Genomic DNA, 17,523 nt, shown 5'->3' with positions numbered 1-17,523 from the left:
GCTTTTCAACGTTGCGCCTATAACAATCCGGATGGTTCTTTTCCTCTTTGGTCCGGAGGACACGACGTCCACAGTTTCCAAAAACAATTTGAAATGTGGACTCGTCAGACCACAGAACACTTTTCCACTTTGTATCAGTCCATCTTAGATGAGCTCAGGCCCAGCGAAGCCGACAGCGTTTCTGGGTGTTGTTGATAAACGGTTTTCGCCTTGCATAGGAGAGTTTTAACTTGCACTTACAGATGTAGCGACCAACTATAGTTACTGACAGTAGGTTTCTGAAGTGTTCCTGAGCCCATGTGGTGATATCCTTTACACAATGATGTCGCTTGTTGATGCAGTACAGCCTGAGGGATCAAAGGTCACAGGCTTAGCTGCTTACGTGCAGTGATTTCTCCAGATTCTCTGAACCCTTTGATGATATTACGGACCGTAGATGGTGAAATCCCTAAATTCCTTGCAATAGCTGGTTGAGAAAGGTTTTTCTTAAACTGTTCAACAATTTGCTTACGTATTTGTTGACAAAGTGGTGACCCTCGCCCCATCCTTGTTTGTGAATGACCGAGCATTTCATGGAATCTACTTTTACACCCAATCATGGCACCCACCTGTTCCCAATTTGCCTGTTCACCTGTGGGATGTTCCAAATAAGTGTTTGATGAGCATTCCTCAACTTTATCAGTATTTATTGCCACCTTTCCCAACTTCTTTGTCACATGTTGCTGGCATCAAATTCTAAAGTGAATGATTATTTGCAAAAAAAAATGTTTATCAGTTTGAACATCAAATATGTTGTCTTTGTAGCATATTCAACAGAATATGGGTTGAAAATGATTTGAAAATCATTGTATTCTGTTCATATTTACATCTAACACAATTTCCCAACTCATATGGAAACAGGGTTTGTATATATGTGTAAGTATGTACAGCGTGTACATATTTACATATACACATACATAAATATGTACACGCTGTTCATACATACACATACATATATATGTATATGTATGTACATGCGTGTGTGTATGTATCTATATATGTATGTTTACATATATGTATGTATATATATATGTGTATGCCGTTCGTGTATGGATCTTTACATTTGTTAGTATTGTTAGAATTTTTAGCTAGCAGATAGCTTGCTTTTCCAGTAAATTAGCAATAGCAATGAGTTTATCATATTGCGATCATCAGTCACAGTTTTATGATCATTTTATTTAAAAGTGGTAATACTAAGCATTAGTAGTTTTACTGCGGTTCATCTGCGGTACATCCATAATCATGATTGTAATGTTAATTCCAGGAACAAATTAAGTACCGTATTTTTCAGAGTATAAGTCGCACCGGAGTATAAGTCGCACCTGCCGAAAATGCATGATAAAGAAGGAAAAAAAACATATAAATCGCACTGGAGCCCGGCCAAACTATGAAAAAAACTGCGACTTATAGTCCGAAAAATACGGTACATCTGGCACAGTATTGTTCAGCAAATCATATATTTTGCAAGCTTGTTATGTACTCATGACCTTATTTTCTATCAAGTTGTGTACGTGTTGTTAAACTTTAAACAGAGGTGAATTCAGGCTTGAAAGCTAATGCAAATGTTTCTTAAAATTGTAGTAGCTGTCGTCATCATATGAGACGTTTTAAATTAGGTTGCCAAATTAAAACATAGACTCTATAATTTTTCAAGCTCATGTCATGACCATGTTAGGTCAATATACACATCAAAAGTATGGCAGGGCTGTACTAGCAGTGCTAGTTTAATGTATCCATAACAATTAGCTATCATTCAGAAATGACCACTCTTGACGTACTGGTGCTTTCATCCACTGATCCTCTAGTTTACATTGCGCATGCCAGTAGCGTCATGCATGAGAGGCAAGTCCAAAAGGAGAGAACCAAGGGCTGGAAGCAGAGAACAGCCTTGTACGGAGATGGTGAGTGGGCGTGTGCAGTGGTACACTTCATGTGTTGACCCGCTGTGTCCCCCCCACACACTCACACTTCTCTTCCTTGCTGTCATAACACAATGTCACACTCAACTCTCCCCAATAATACTGGCTTGAATGTTTTCACTTGTTTGCCATCTCAAAGCTTTTGCATTCTTACTTTGACTCTGAGTTCAACTAAATCTAAAATGTTAACACGCTGTATTCCTGACTCAAAACTATTGAAATATATTGTTGATTCTGCTTACCTTGAGCGATGTAAAGTTACATTTTAGTCCATTCTTGTCTTCCGCCATCGACGTCTGAGCTACTTTCACTTCCAGGTTGTGCGCTCAGTGGCGACTCAGCCCAGGCACAATGCCAACGCGTTCATCTAAACAGTAGCAGTCGTTTTCCGCGCTCCCCTGCTCAAAGGAACACATGCGTTCCTCCTGACTGGAGCGGCATACACACATAAAGCTAAAGGAACTTAAAGATATCCCTCCCTTTACATTGAGTCAACTAGCTGGAGGCTCCTATATGCTACTTGAGGTACAGAAGCATCTCTCCTGCGACTTCTGCTTGCAAAAGGTTGGGCAGAGAAAAAGTTAAAACTGGGTTAGTTATTTCCAAAATGCACCGGCCTAAGGCCTGTTAGTCATTAACAGGCATCAGTTGTAATAATGGTCAAAGTATTATTTTATGAACTGTAAAGAAAACGAGGCAGTAAGTAGTCAGAAGAGAATGTGTGCTGCACATTCCAACCATTTTTGTCTTTCTATACATTAGCCTTGCTGTTAGATCGGACGCCGCATTGGACAGTTAGGCATTAACAGGGAATAGATGATTTATTATGTACAGGAAGAATTTAGCAAAGTATCATCTGGAGAAGGCTTGCCTGGATTAGTAGATTTTGTGCTTTGAGAAGAGCCTCAAGACCGCTCAGTCCATCATAGCCAGTCACATGATGTCCTATTAGCTGAAAAAGCGAGCATGTGTCAGCCTAGAGTGCAAACTTCAATTCACTACGTTTTGATGTAGGTGTGTTGTCTACTTGTATCTGAAAAAGACACCCCCGAGAGAACAGACTTGGAATCTGTAAAGCTGAAGTACGAGTGAAATTTAAGTACACCACTCCAAAGGTAGTTAGAGGAAAAAAGAAACAAATGATCAAACCTATAAAACGGTGTGTGGAATTCAGACTAACAGTCTACATTAAAAATGAAAGAATCTCCATTTATTCCAATGAGTAGTTGTTTTATAGATCACATACTACCAATGTTTTTTGATACTTTTCAAAATAAAGGGGTCCACAAAAATGTCATTATTGGCTTTATTTTACAGAAAATGTTATGATACATTAAACCATGGGTGTCAAACTCTGGCCCGCGGGCCCGCCGTGTAGTTTCACTTGGCCATTGAGGCAATATCAAATTAACACTAGAGCTGGCCCACCAATTATATTCAGCGGCGGTGCCGTGGTAACACCGCATTCACCGCTAATTCTCATACTTGCCAACCCTCCTGGGAGACTCTCAAATTTCAGTGCCCCTCCCAAAAATCGTCACGTCTGCTTTTCACCCAGTCCAGCGAATGCTGGCCCAGTCACATAATATGTGCGGCTTCAGCACGCACACGTGAATGCAATTCATACTTGGCCAACAGCGATACAGGTTACACTGACTTTGCCCGTATAAATAACTTTAACAGTTAGAAATATGCGCCACACTGAATTCACACCAAACAAGAATGACAAACACCCCCCCCCCCCATCCCCGCCCTCCTCAACCGACGCACAGGGGGGGGGTGTTTGTCATTCTTGTTTGGTGTGAATTCAGTGTGGCGCATATTTCTAACTGTTAAAGTTATTTATACGGGCAAAGTCAGTGTAACCTGTATCGCTGTTGGCCAAGTATGCATTGCATTTGCGTGTGTGTGCGTGCTGAAGTCGCACATTTTTGTGATCGGGCCGGCACATTGTTGGAATGGATGAAAAGCAGACGTGACGACAGCTCGTGGAGGACGATAAATGCAGTGCCTTTGAAGCACGCCCCCAAGACTGTGGTCCGGGTGAACTACGAGGTATAATGACTGATGAACAACTTTGTTCGATAATGAAAGATGCCTCAGCTCAAAGCCTGAGCCCCGACATTAATGAACTAGCATCCAAGAAAAGATGGCAGGTATCTGGCTTGGGCACATCAGATTAGATCAGTGTGTGGCAAACTGAGCAGTTTAAAGTCCTGAATGGTTGGTTTATTCATTGTTATTTTATTTTCTAATTTATTAGCCTGTGGAAAAAGTTAATGTGGATATTTACCTCAAAAGGCTGCAAATAGAAAAGAGGCATTCCATTTTTATTTAAATTGTATTTGATATGCCATTGATATTTTTAATTATTATTATTATTATTATTTGAAACTCGATTTTGCATGTCACTATAAAGTTATACAAGCCTTGCTTGTTCAATATTCAATGCAAAACTTGTTTGGGTCCCTATTAAAAGGTTAATTTGTTCAACCTTGGCCCGCGGCTTTGTTCAGTTTAAAATTTTAGCCCACTCTGTATTTGAGTTTGACACCCCTGCATTAAACCTACGTTTCTTATTGCACTCAAATAACAATTTACCATTTTACATATAGCCTGCCATAACCTATGATTAGTTTAGAATAGAATAGATAGCTTCACTCACCTCTTTGTCTGTGCTTTAAGACAAATACAATCATTAGTAAATACTAAAAACAATACTATGGCTAAAACTACACAGGTCAGACATGTAGCAGGTAAATCACACACTGTTAAAGATAAAACACAAATAAAATTGGAGAAATTTTGTTACGGAATTCATTCAATTCACTCGCATTAGTTTACGCTACGTGGGCGGTTTTAACTCTGCTAATAATTAGCAACGGGCCAACCAGCTGTATGCACGTCTACATATATATATGGACACAACGGGTTAACTACATTCTTACCTGTCGCTCTTCAAACTCTGTGTGCAGGTCTGGATGCTTTAAATGTTTACCTAAGTTTGACGTTTGAGTAAATACCAGCATACAGTTAAACCCAAAGTTATTTATAACCTGGCCAAAAAGCCAGTTTCTTTCATTAATATTTGCCACTTTATGTCATTTCCACTCAAAATGTGGCTTAATATATGTGTATTATCGACGCGATAAATTATTACATCTGTCGTAAAAAAAGGTCTCACTCCTAATAACCCTTCATACAACTGATAGTCTCTGCGATTGAATACATTAATTAGGAAATGGGCTATATAATGTTTGCAGGTTTAAGAAATACATTGCAGTTACTTGTACATGTGTGGATGTGCAACCACTTTGGGCTGCTTATAGAATAGTTCTTAACCTCGAGTGCAAACTAGAGGCCCTTTGTCTCTTTTGTGTGGTAACTGAAGAGGTGGACAATAGAATAATATATGCATGTGTGGGATTTGTGGATAATGCCAAGCACTGTGTGAATTGGAGGTCTCTATTATAATGTCAGGTTGATTAGATTTTGTCATTAGCGTCACTCAAGCTGTTTTCTCAGCAACCACAACGTTAGATTCTTTGTTGCAATCAAATGCCAATTGATATGTGTATTGATAAAACGATCGCCTGTGAATATTCTCATTGTGTTCTCAGGGAATGTTATCCATCGCAACTGGACTGTTTATTCTATTCCGCTGGACAAAGCTCAAATAAAATCTCGTTGTTCATGAATGACTTAAGTGTTATTATGACAATGACAATAAAAGAATTGATAGATTGTGGTAAAGCTGCTTCATCACTTCATGCTCACAGACTTCGATAAACTTAGGGGCTGAGCGATTAATCGAAAAATATTTGAAATCGTCATAAACCTCCGTAAGCGGTGTCGTTTCCATTATTTGAAGTTGACACTTGTTAAAACACAGTGTGGTGAAGTCTCTGCAAAACAACAACAAAACCAGCTGCATGTGGTGTCTTGGAGTGCACCAGCCTTTGTCTGTGGTATTAGTATTGGTGATATTCAAGATATTTATGTCCCTGTAAACTACAACCATAATATAATAGTCCTTGTTTGCAAATCATAGTCTCCCCACTTGTTCAATTCAGATTTTTTGTGGAAAAAAAAAATGCAAAAAAGAGTGTTTCCCAAAAAATCTGGCATGATTTCTACAAGACCATGTCAAGTGTTTTCAAGAAGGATATTGATTGTACCCAGCTGTGACTGAGTCCCTGGGGGACATCAGACATATGGCCGAGTCAGCGTCTGTGTCAGATGTTGCCCCATTTAACATGCACGTGTTTCGTCTTTAGACTTCCAAGTTTCATCAGCTCCTTGTTGCATGACAGCCACGTCACTTTTTAATAATCCAAATCTTAACAGCGACCTTTCGTCATTTTTGAAAGATCTCTTGACTTTGACAACGCTTAACAATGTTGATTTCCTCTTTCATAGCCACGGATTAAAAGGTAAATCCTCCCTTAATCTGTTAGATTCAATTTGGAAGCTTCCGGAAACCTCTTCCTGTGATAGTGGCAGTTGGGTTAGTAATTTTGACACTGTCGAGCCCATGGGGAGAGGATAAAATATCTGTCGAATTTGCCAGTGGGAAAGCAAACACACAGACATTTACTGTGTGCGTGCCGAGCTGTGTGTCTGCAGGCAGATTTCTCCACCACACTTGCTTTTCTCTTCTCACTTCTCTTTATTCCCCCCTCCCTTGTGCACTCAGTCTCCCGTGGCGATAAAGAAATAGTGCAAGAGAGAAAGGGAAAATAGAAATGAAAGGAAGATAAGTGGGTAAGAGAGCAAAGAGGGGGCAGAAGCAATGAGGGCTGGCTCCGGTCTTGAATTGTATACCCTTCGTAGGGTTTTGCTTGTATTTAAAATTGAGAGGGTGAAACACAAGGAGGAGGAAAACAAAACATGTCATTTAGGTCGATCAAACAGAAATAATCGATTGATTGTTCCTCTTTATGATTCATTTTCCAACACTTCAGTGTTTTCTGCTTAATATCAAGAAGCAAAATGTTTCTCCCCATCCAGGGCTTCCGCTACAGTTGGGAAGTGTAACATATACAATTGCTGGAACCCTTTTGGTCGGACACTGGCAGAACTATCCAAACTGGTTTTCCACATAGAAAATGGTGTCAATTAAAATGATCAGAAACTTGACTGTATGTTTTACGTAACATTCTGTAAAGCAGTACAAATGTAAAAATAAGTTAACTATAAAACATAAAAAACATAAAACACTTTTTGAATCGTATAATCTCCAAACTTAAAGGGGCTGTTTGCAAACTTTATATGTGGATGACTTGAGGGTTTTAACTTTCCAATGTGTTAAGCATTATTCCCTGCCTTTTTTTAACTTTTAGGACGTAATGACGTAAACTACACCCGGAAGTACTGATGCAAAATGTTAGTTGCTTCACTTGGGCTCTTGTTGTGTATTTGCACGCACTCCCTACGTGTATGTGTACAGGACAAGCCGGACAAATTGTTTGAGCAATTTTTATTCAATATAATTAGTAACTGTGAAAAATATATATGTTCTGTTAAGCCACTACTAGTGACGTAAGCTATCCGGTCGTGTTCTTGTTATATATACAGTATATATATCTTTGGTCTAAAATATTTAACTTTTGAGCATTTTGCAAACAGCCCTTTTAACTGTCACACATAGTGGGGAAAAAAGTAAATGTAACATAAACTGTGTATCAATGAAACAGTCAACCTGTATGAGTTAGTAAAAAACATTTCAAAACTGATCTGAATTGATGTCTTTAATTGAAAACTGTCAGGTTTTGTTGTGTGTGTGTGTGTGTGTGTGAAAGAAGTGAGCACTGCTCACAACTTTAAACAGCAATGTTTGCATCAAGCTAACGTTATTACCATTAAAGGTGGAAGTATTGTAGGATAACATGGTAATTGGCTTTAGTAATAACAAGACAAAGTAATCCCTAGCTGGTCCCTCCAGGAATTCGCGATTGTGCAAATTCAATCAATCCTCGCAAATGATGCGAGGCCTCGCAACCTTGTCTTCTGCCCCCAACTTCCTGGCGCATTTTGCCCCATCAAATATCAACTCCATATTGCTCGTCCTCAAAGTCATCAACAGAGATGTTGTGTGATGATAATCTCTCATCCTTTTACAAACAAAAATGCTAGCTCTTTTAGCTAATTTTGCAGGTATATACCTCAGTCATATTTTGGTACAGTACTTAACGAATGCTGTTAGTATTTTAGGATGAACATGTTCGCACGCTAGCCCTTTTTTTGTAGCTCATTTTGCAGATATAAACCTAAGAGTCATACAGCATGTCATATGATGCTTTCTGGCTAACAGTTGGTATTTCAGTTTGGCCTTTCAGCATTCACATGCAATTTTTACCAAAAGTGCATTTTGTAGTTACCGTATTTTCCGCACTATAAGGCGCACCGGATTATAAGGCGCACCTTCAATGAATGGCCTATTTTAAAACTTTGTTATATATAAGGCGGACCGCATTATAAGGCACATAGAATAGACGCTACAGTAGAGGCTGGGGTTACGTTATGACTTGATTAGATGGAGCTGCGCTAAAGGGAATGTCAACAAAACAAATAGTGAGTGTACTGACACTTCTACTTGCTGCTCTCTGTTCAACAACCCACTGTTCGAGTTTGTCCTCCAACTGTGGCCATCTCGCTTTGTTCCCTCGGAAACTCTGTTTAGTCTTCTTTACTCGGCGCAGGTCATCATGTTGCTTCTTCTACTTCTGTACCATTGATTCGTTAATGTTAAATTCTCTCGCTGCTGCTCTATTCCCGTGTTCTACTGCGTGACTGATCGCCTTGAGTTTAAACTCTGTGTCGTAAGCGTGTCTCTTAATAGGAGCCATTTTTGGGTCTTTACATAAAGTTTAGGTCTCGCAACTACGGGACTTCATTTTCCCCCGTAGAAGAAGAAGTTCTTCTTCTATGGTAAGCAGCCGTCGACTTAATTTTCCCCCGTAGAAGAACAAGCTCTTCTTCTATGGTAAGCAGCCGCCGACTTAATTTTCCCCCGTAGAAGAAGAAGCGTTTCTTCTTCTACGGTAAGCAGCCGTAGAAGGGGTAAAATGAAGTCGGCGTAGTTACCGTAGTTGCGAGACCTGTTGTGGCTCAATATCGGTCCATATATAAGGCGCACCGGATTATAAGGCGCACTATCAGCTTTTGAGGAAATTGGAGGTTTTTAGGTGCGCCTTATAGTGCGGAAAATACGGTACTATGATTAGTTATAATGAATTAAATCAGTACAGTAGTTTGACAATAAGTTTGTTTGTATTGCCATCTCGAGTCTCCTTTTAGGTCTGTGTGGTATAAAACAAGTAAACCATCAATACACTGTTTTCCAATTTTTTGTTGAAATCTTGTGCTTTTTAAAGTCAATTTTACGAGAAACACACAAAACATTGATAGGAAATGAATAGAATCACAAGTTGATTTTAAGGAATTTTAAGCTGCAATTTTAAGCTGCAGCAATCACAAAAAAGCCCGCAAAATCCTAGAGGGACATGACAAGCAAAATTATATTGAAACAATTTTAAAGTTCTATTTAGATATTATTTTTATGTTAAGTAAAACGTGCAAACTCTGTTTCAGTGCTCACCATCCTGTCAAGGTCGCACGCTGACCGTAACGTCTACCCGTCTGCAGGAGTGTTGTTCGTCCACGTCCTGGAAAGAGAATACTTCAAAGGGGAATTTCCTCTCTACCCGAAATCAGGTACAACATTTCTAAATGTAGAGATTTAGTGAGTTGGAATATTTTACTGTTGGAGGTCATGCACTATAATATAATACATGAGTGTTCAGTATATTCTGCAAGATAAATGCTTTGCGGGCAACACTTATATATTCCGTCTAGTAGGTCTCAATGAGGCGGCGTCCAATAGGTTTCGCAGGCATCAACCCCTGTCAGAACATCAAAGTACTTCTGATTAACCTTCTCTGCCTGCAGGTGATGCTGCCAGCGACCCCATCACTTTCAACACCAACCTGATGGGTTTCCCAGATCGGCCCGGCTGGCTTCGCTACATCCAGAGAACTCCTCATAGTGACGGGGTACTCTACGGTTCCCCCACTGCCGAGCATGTTGCCAAAGCCACAGTCATAGAGGTTTGTCATCCTTACTAAAAGTGGAAACTAGGGATGAAAACTAATTTGGCGATTTATATTGCAGATTTTTACGTCTATAGTTGGAAATCCGTCTTTTTTTTCTCTGTAAAAATATAAAAGATTATTTTTGTTTTTCCGACCTACAATGTGTGTTAAAATTTTGATCCGTCTCTTTGCCATACCCGCCAACAACTACGGTTTTCCCGTAATGAGTACGGTTTTTGATAATCCATTCCGGTTTGCGGCTGTAGTGGTAAAAACTATGGTTTTCCACATACTTGCCAACCTTGAGACCTCCGATTTCGGGGGGGTCGGGGGGGGACGGGGGCGTGGTTGGGGGCGTGGCTAAAAGGGGAGGAGTATATTTACAGCTAGAATTCACCAAGTCAAGTATTTCTTATATATATATATATATATATATAAGAAATACTTGACGTTCAGTGAATTCTAGCTATATTTATATATATGTATATATATGAAATACTTGACGTTCAGTGAATTCTAGCTATATATATATATATATATATATATATATATATATATATATATATATAATAAATACTTGAATTTCAGTGTTCATTTATTTACACATATACACACACATAACACTCATCTACTCATTGTTGAGTTAAGGGTTGAATTGTCTATCCTTGTTCTATTCTCTGTCACTATTTTTCGAACCATGCTGAACACCCTCTCTGACGATGCATTGCTGTGTGGCACGCACAAAAGTGCTTTCATCAAATGCACTAGATGGCAGTATTGTCCTGTTTAAGAGTGACACAACATTGCTGTTTACGGCAGACAAACTGCTTTACGGTATACAAAAAAGTGACTGCTGTTGTTGTGTGTTGTTGCCAGCTGGGAGGACGTTAATGAAACTGCCTAACAATAAACCCACATAAGAAACCAAGAACTCGCCCTCCATCATTCTATAGTTATAACATGATTGGGCAGGTACGCTTTTTTATATTGTGGAGGACCTGAGTCCGCCTGAATTTCGGGAGAAAATTTGTCCCGGGAGGTTTTCGGGAGAGGCGCTGAATTTCAGGAGTTTCCTGGAAAATCCGGGAGGGTTGGCAAGTATGGTTTTCCATTAAAAATCGAAACGACGTAGCTTAACTATATTTCCCAGTAGCTTGGCAGTAGCTTCGCTACTTTTAAACAAGTAGAGATTTCCGTAGCTTAGCTATTTTTAGACCCATGCAGCGGTTAGCTAAGGTACATGCTACAAAAGAAGAGAGAGGGAGAAGAGGAAGAGAGAAGTGGACGAGTGCAGCTCCACAGGCATACAAATATACGGGAAACATCAATGATGATCAGTTGGTTGGTTAAGATTAGGGTAAAACATTACGGACAGGCCAATCGGAGGCAAGATAGGGCGGGTCATCGAACCAGGACGGGAAATCACAACAAACATCCCAAATGACGACAAGAGAGTTGGAGAGGAGAAGAGGGAATATTCAAGCGGGCGATTTATATATTAAAAAAAACTAGTGGAAGATGGCAGAGGGATTCTCTTATATTTTTCTTTAAGCGATGTAGACGACATCAAGGAAACCCACAATCGACTAAAGCAGAAACAAAAAGGAAATGCAAACTGCTCAGAAATTTGCCAGGAAGGCTCATGTCAGAGCCATCAAAGCAAAAATGGCAAAGTAATGTGCATACTTGCCAACCTTGAGACCTCCGAATTTGGGAGATGGGGGGGGATGTATATTTTCAAGTATTTCTTATATATATATATATATATATATATATACATATACAATCCGTTCATGAATGAGTATATCGGTTCGGCCACCGTGTTCAATGGAGAAGTCTGTTCAACAAAATTTGCAGGCAGCATACCCCTTCCCCTTTGAGCCATACTTCTTCTTCTTACTCGTCGTCGCCATGTCTCTTCTTTGTTCTTCTGCTTCGTCTCTGTTATGTTTTTGGACATTACTACTTGCCATAGTTTTAAAGCTATGCATGATGGGAATCCGGATGTTGTGTGTCAGTTTATTAACGTGCCGGCTGGAATAAACACACGCTGAGAAATAGCTCCATGCCTGCCTACTTTATGGGTTATAGATAAACCTATGGATAACGGAGACATATATAATAGTCTCCTTTTCAGGTGAGAGAGGACGCTAAAGACAGTGCCTTTAAGGCACGCCCCCAATATTGTTGTCCGGGTGGAAATCGGGAGAAATTCGGGAGAATGGTTGCCCCGGGAGATTTTTGGGAGGGGCACTGAAATTCGGTAGTCTCCCGGGAAAATCGGGAGGGTTGGCAAGTATGGTAATGTGTAAATAATGTAAATAACTAGAAGAACCATCTGTGGCTGTGAAGTGAACACTAGTAAAGTTGTAAATACTGTATAGAGTAGGCTAACCCATGTGGTTCCTGTGGATGTGAACACAATTTGTAATTACTGTAGTGACTAAATAACATAGTGACTGAGTGACATGACATAGTGATTCATTTGGATGAATGGGGGTCCTCGGTTGGTCATTTTCCAATTCTTTAAACACTGAAACATCTTTAAATGGTGCTTTTTTTTCTCTAAGTTTTGCATGTTCAATTGCTAAAAACCAGTAGCTTCGGGGGGGTGTGTGTGTGTGGGAGGGACCCTTTATCCCCCCACAAGGGCACCAACCTGAACCTAGCTGGGAACCTGCGGCCCCCAGAACCCCCGGCTTTTCTTCAGTCTTTTTCATTAAGTTTAAATCACATGCCTGAGGCGATGTCGATATATATCAGGATGAGGGCTGGGCGATATGGCCGAAAACTATATCACAGTATATGTTTTTTATATTGATCTATATCGATAATTATTGATACTTTTTATGACTTTTTTAATAAATACAGTAAATTAATTTCAACCTTCCCTAGAGTGCCATTTATCAGTGGAGAGAGTATCTGATAGCCAGGTAGGATGAGCACTGCTAAGGTAATACATTAATTAAAGTAGATTTGCAGGCAGTTGCAGATTTGAGACACTAGATAGCAGTACACTACACAGAGTAGTTTGGGAATATACTCATTAAACGGACACATTGAAAGTGTCAGAATGTTGATATATCAAGATATCACAGTTTCTCTTCTCACTCGATGCAGGGAATCTACAGAAAGATGGCGCAGCCACACTGATGTTTAGAGAGTAGCGTATGTGTGTGTGTGCTCCTTTAGGAATGGCAGTGTGTTGGGTGAGTTACGTCAGTGTGAGTGGAAGAGTGAAGAGAGTGAGTGGTAGCGTGCAGCAGTATTGGCGACTGGTGAATGTGCGCTTAGCAGACCCATTGTTGGGGAAAGTGAAGAGCTGACGAAAACATCGACCCTGGAGGGTACGTCTGAACGTCTACCCTACGCTCAGTTGTTGATAGTGTTACGTGATTGGCTGTTAGCGTGTCCCTCCCATTGCTCAGTGACACTTCTTGTTTCCTGCTTGCTGGGTTCCCAAAGCGCGAGTGACTTTATGAAACGATTCTTGCTTCATAATTTCTGGTTTCTTCCGACCAAAAAATATAGATATTTACCGAATATTTTATCGAACACATTTTATATTTATATGAATTGTGTCTATCGCTATATATATTTATATAGTGATTAAGGCATAGCCTTAATCACGATATATTATCTGGTGAGTACCGTATCTTTCGGACTATAAAGCGCAACAGGATATAAGCCGCACCTACTAAATTTTAGAAGACAATTTTTTGTTCCCATATATTAGCTGCACAAGACTCCAGCCAGCCCCCAACCCCGAGAGGGACCAGCGGTAGAAATGGATGGATGGATGGACTATTGCTGGGATGTTACTGATGTCACAGCCGGCTCACGTCCCGCCCAATGAATACCCGTGGTGTTCAAGCTAGCTTTGTTCTCAATGGCTACTAGGCCCCATTTTGCATTTCTCCAAGAAAAGATGCCATATGCTTGTTTTCGACTGTACAAATCGTTCGAATCACAAAAAGGATAAACGTTTCTTAAAAGTTTTGTTTGATATACTTTTAACGTTTATTATTTACCATTGAAGTATTATCTTGATATTATTTGTATTTCTTAAACACGTGTTTTCTACAAGTGTTTTGTAAAGCTCCAACTCCGTGAGTCTAAATAAAAGAAAGCAAATGTCTGCAAAACTTAAGAGTAACATTTTTACAATCATAAATGAATCGTTCAGCACATACACAATATTGACATCTAAAGTTATATTTTTTATAAGGAATCATAAATTAATCTTTCAGCACATACACAATGTTGACATCTATAGTTATATTTTGATAAACAATCATAAATTAATCTTTCAGCACATACACAATATTGACATACATAGTTATATTAAATAAACAATCAAAAATGAATCTTTCAGCACATACACAATTTTGACATCTATAGTTATATTTTGATAAACAATCATAAATTAATCTTTCAGCACATACACAATATTGACATACATAGTTATATTAAATAAACAATCAAAAATGAATCTTTCAGCACATACACAATTTTGACATCTATAGTTATATTTTGATAAACAATCATAAATGAATCTTTCAGCACATACACAATGTTGACATCTACAGTTATATTTTTATCCATCCATCCATTCAGCACATACACAATGTTGACATATATAGTTATATTTTGATAAACAATCATAAATTAATCTTTCAGCACATTCACAATGTTGACATCTATAGTTATATTTTGATAAACAATCATAAATGAATCTTTCAGCACATACACAATGTTGACATCTATAGTTATATTTTGATGAACCATCATAAATGAATCTTTCAGCACATACACATTGTTGACATCTATAGTTATATTTTGATAAACAATCGTAAATGAATCTTTCAGCACATACACAATGTTGACATCTAGAGTTATATTTTGATAAACAATCATAAATGAATTTTTCCGCACATACACAATGTTGACATCTGTAGTTATATTTTGATGAACAATCATAAATTAATCTTTCAGCGCATACACATTGTTGACATCTATAGTTATATTTTGATAAACAACCGTAAATGAATCTTTCAGCACATACACATTGTTGACATCTAGAGTTATATTTTGATAAACAATCATAAATGAATCTTTCCGCACATACACAATGTTGACATCGATAGCTATATTTTAATAAACAGACATAAATGAATCTTTCAGCACATACACAATGTTGACATCTATAGTCATATTTTGATAAACAATCATAAATGAATATATACCTTAATGCATTTATATACATATACAGTATACCTATACACACATATATACATATATACAGTTGTGCTCATAAGTTTACATACCCTGGAAGAATTTATGATTTCTTGGCCATTCTTCAAAGAAGATGAATGATAACACAAAAACCTTTCTTCCACTCATGCTTAATGGTTGTGTGAAGCTATTTTTTGGCAAACAACTGTTTACTCTTTTAAAATCAAAATGACAAAAGAAAGTACCCAAATGACCCTGATCAAAGTTTACATACCCCAATGACTTTGATCTGATAACATGCACAAAAGTTGACACAAACAGGTTTGAATGGCTAATCAAGGTTCCAATCCTCACCTGTGACCTGTTTGTGTGTAATTAACAGTGTTGGGTTAGTTACTGAAAACCAGTAACTAGTTACAGTTACTAGTTACTTTATTTCAAAGGTAACTCAGTTACTAACTCAGTTACTTACACCAAAAAGTAATGCGTTACTGTGAAAAGTAACTATTTAGTTACTTCTTCTACTTTTTGTTTTTAAAGCTCCCATTAATGCCCTTTTAGCCTTCATTTCAGTACTGTTATTGCACTGGAGAATAATACAATCTGTTGATCAACTTGACATGCATTTGCATCACTGAACTCTGCTAAGCAATGTGCTCTACATACAACACACAAAGACAAAGATATGTTTCAAAGGGCCAATTTATTTCAGGCCAGAACAAATTGACAAAACTATTTTAAATAGCTGCAACATAACATACATAAGTAACAAACAGCATAATAACACTAACACTAACACTAACACTAACCACGTTAAACCCAGATTCCAAATTAACAAAGGTCTTAACTCATTCTCTTTCTATGCCACTTCAATATGGAATCCACTCCCAACAGGTGTAAAATAAAGGGCATCTGTATCCTCCTTCAAAACCGCACTAAAAGAACATCTCCAGGCAACTACAACCCTAAACTAACACCCTCCCTTCCACATAATACCTCTTCGGATTGTAAATAATCAAATGTAGACATTTTTTCTTATACTTTCTGATCTCTCTCTCTCTCTGTGTCCACTACTTGCTATACATACCTACCAAGTCACACCTACACTGTTTCAATGTCCATTTCTCTGATGATGCAATCCCACACCCCGGATTGTAAATAATTCAATGTATATACCCTGATGATTATCTTGTGTGATGACTGTATTGTGATGTTAGTATATATTTGATAGTATATATCTGTATCATGAATCAGTGGACCCCGACTTAAGCAAGTTGAAAAACTTATTGGGGTGTTACCATTTAGTGGTCAATTGTACGAAATATGTACTGTACTGTGCAACCTACTAATAAAAGTTTCAATCAATCAATCAATCAACAACATAACTGTAAACCTGGCTTCACCTAAGGAAGGCACACGTGACATACACAAAGCCTAACCAGGCAGATTTGAATTGTTGTTTTGGGCAGTAGACGGGATCTTTGATCCAAGACACAACTTACATTTAACTAAAATGTTATTTTCTTTGTGCTCGACAAAAGAAAAGAAGTGAGAATATCTCATACTTGCCAACCCTCCGGAATTGCAGTGCCTCTCCCTGGGACAACCATTCTCCCAAATTTCTCCCGATTTCCAGACGGACTTAAGGCACGCCCCTCCAGGTCCGTGCGGACCTGAGTGAGGACAGCCTGTCGTCACGTCCGCTTGGCCAACCAAAAAGTAACCACAGAACACTAGTTCTGTGGTTACTTTTTGGTTGGCCAACGATTTACGTTGTATTGCGCACCCCCCTCCCCTCCTCTCCCCTCCCCACACCCTGACACACACACACACAGAGAGCGCAGAGGAAGAATCAGAAGCATGTCATTGCTTCGCTGCCATAAAACACGATCAGATCCTCAGCTTCTAGCCGATACTACATAAAAAATAACGTAAAATAACGCAGTAACGCATCATGTAGTAACGGTAACTGAGTTACTGAATATAAAAAATAACGCGTTAGATTACTAGTTACCGCCGAAACTAACGGCGTTACAATAACGCGTTACAAAGGAACGCGTTAGTCCCAACACTGGTAATTAATGTGTGTGTATAAAAGGTCAGTGAGTTTATGGGCTTCTGACAGACCATTGTATCTTTCATCCAGTGCTGCACAGATGTTTCTGGAGTCTGAGTCACGTGAAAGGCAAAATAATTGTCAAAGGATCTGTGAGAAAAGGTAATTGAACTGCATAAAA

General features: G+C 38.8%; 2 protein-coding genes across 4 annotated transcripts in view; one reads left to right on the top strand and one right to left on the bottom strand.

The window, feature by feature from the left end:
- ppp1r9a (protein phosphatase 1, regulatory subunit 9A) overlaps positions 1–2,474 on the bottom strand; it is a 132,191-nt gene extending 129,717 nt beyond the window's left edge. Inside the window, exon 1 of the mRNA XM_061982518.2 lies at positions 2,201–2,474. The gene's annotated coding sequence lies outside the window, so the exon portion shown is untranslated. The remainder of the gene's footprint in view (positions 1–2,200) is intronic.
- sgce (sarcoglycan, epsilon) overlaps positions 1–17,523 on the top strand; it is a 35,944-nt gene that overhangs the window by 1,475 nt on the left and 16,946 nt on the right. For all 3 annotated transcript variants that reach the window (XM_061982523.2, XM_061982524.2, XM_061982522.2), the window contains exons 2-3: positions 9,552–9,674; positions 9,909–10,066. In XM_061982523.2, the coding sequence (XP_061838507.1) occupies positions 9,552–9,674; positions 9,909–10,066 (281 nt within the window). The remainder of the gene's footprint in view (positions 1–9,551; positions 9,675–9,908; positions 10,067–17,523) is intronic.

The sequence above is a fragment of the Nerophis lumbriciformis genome, linkage group LG21 (genome assembly GCF_033978685.3).
Source record: "Nerophis lumbriciformis linkage group LG21, RoL_Nlum_v2.1, whole genome shotgun sequence".
Lineage (NCBI taxonomy): Eukaryota > Metazoa > Chordata > Actinopteri > Syngnathiformes > Syngnathidae > Nerophis > Nerophis lumbriciformis.
This window is presented reverse-complemented; position numbering and strand designations above follow the sequence as displayed.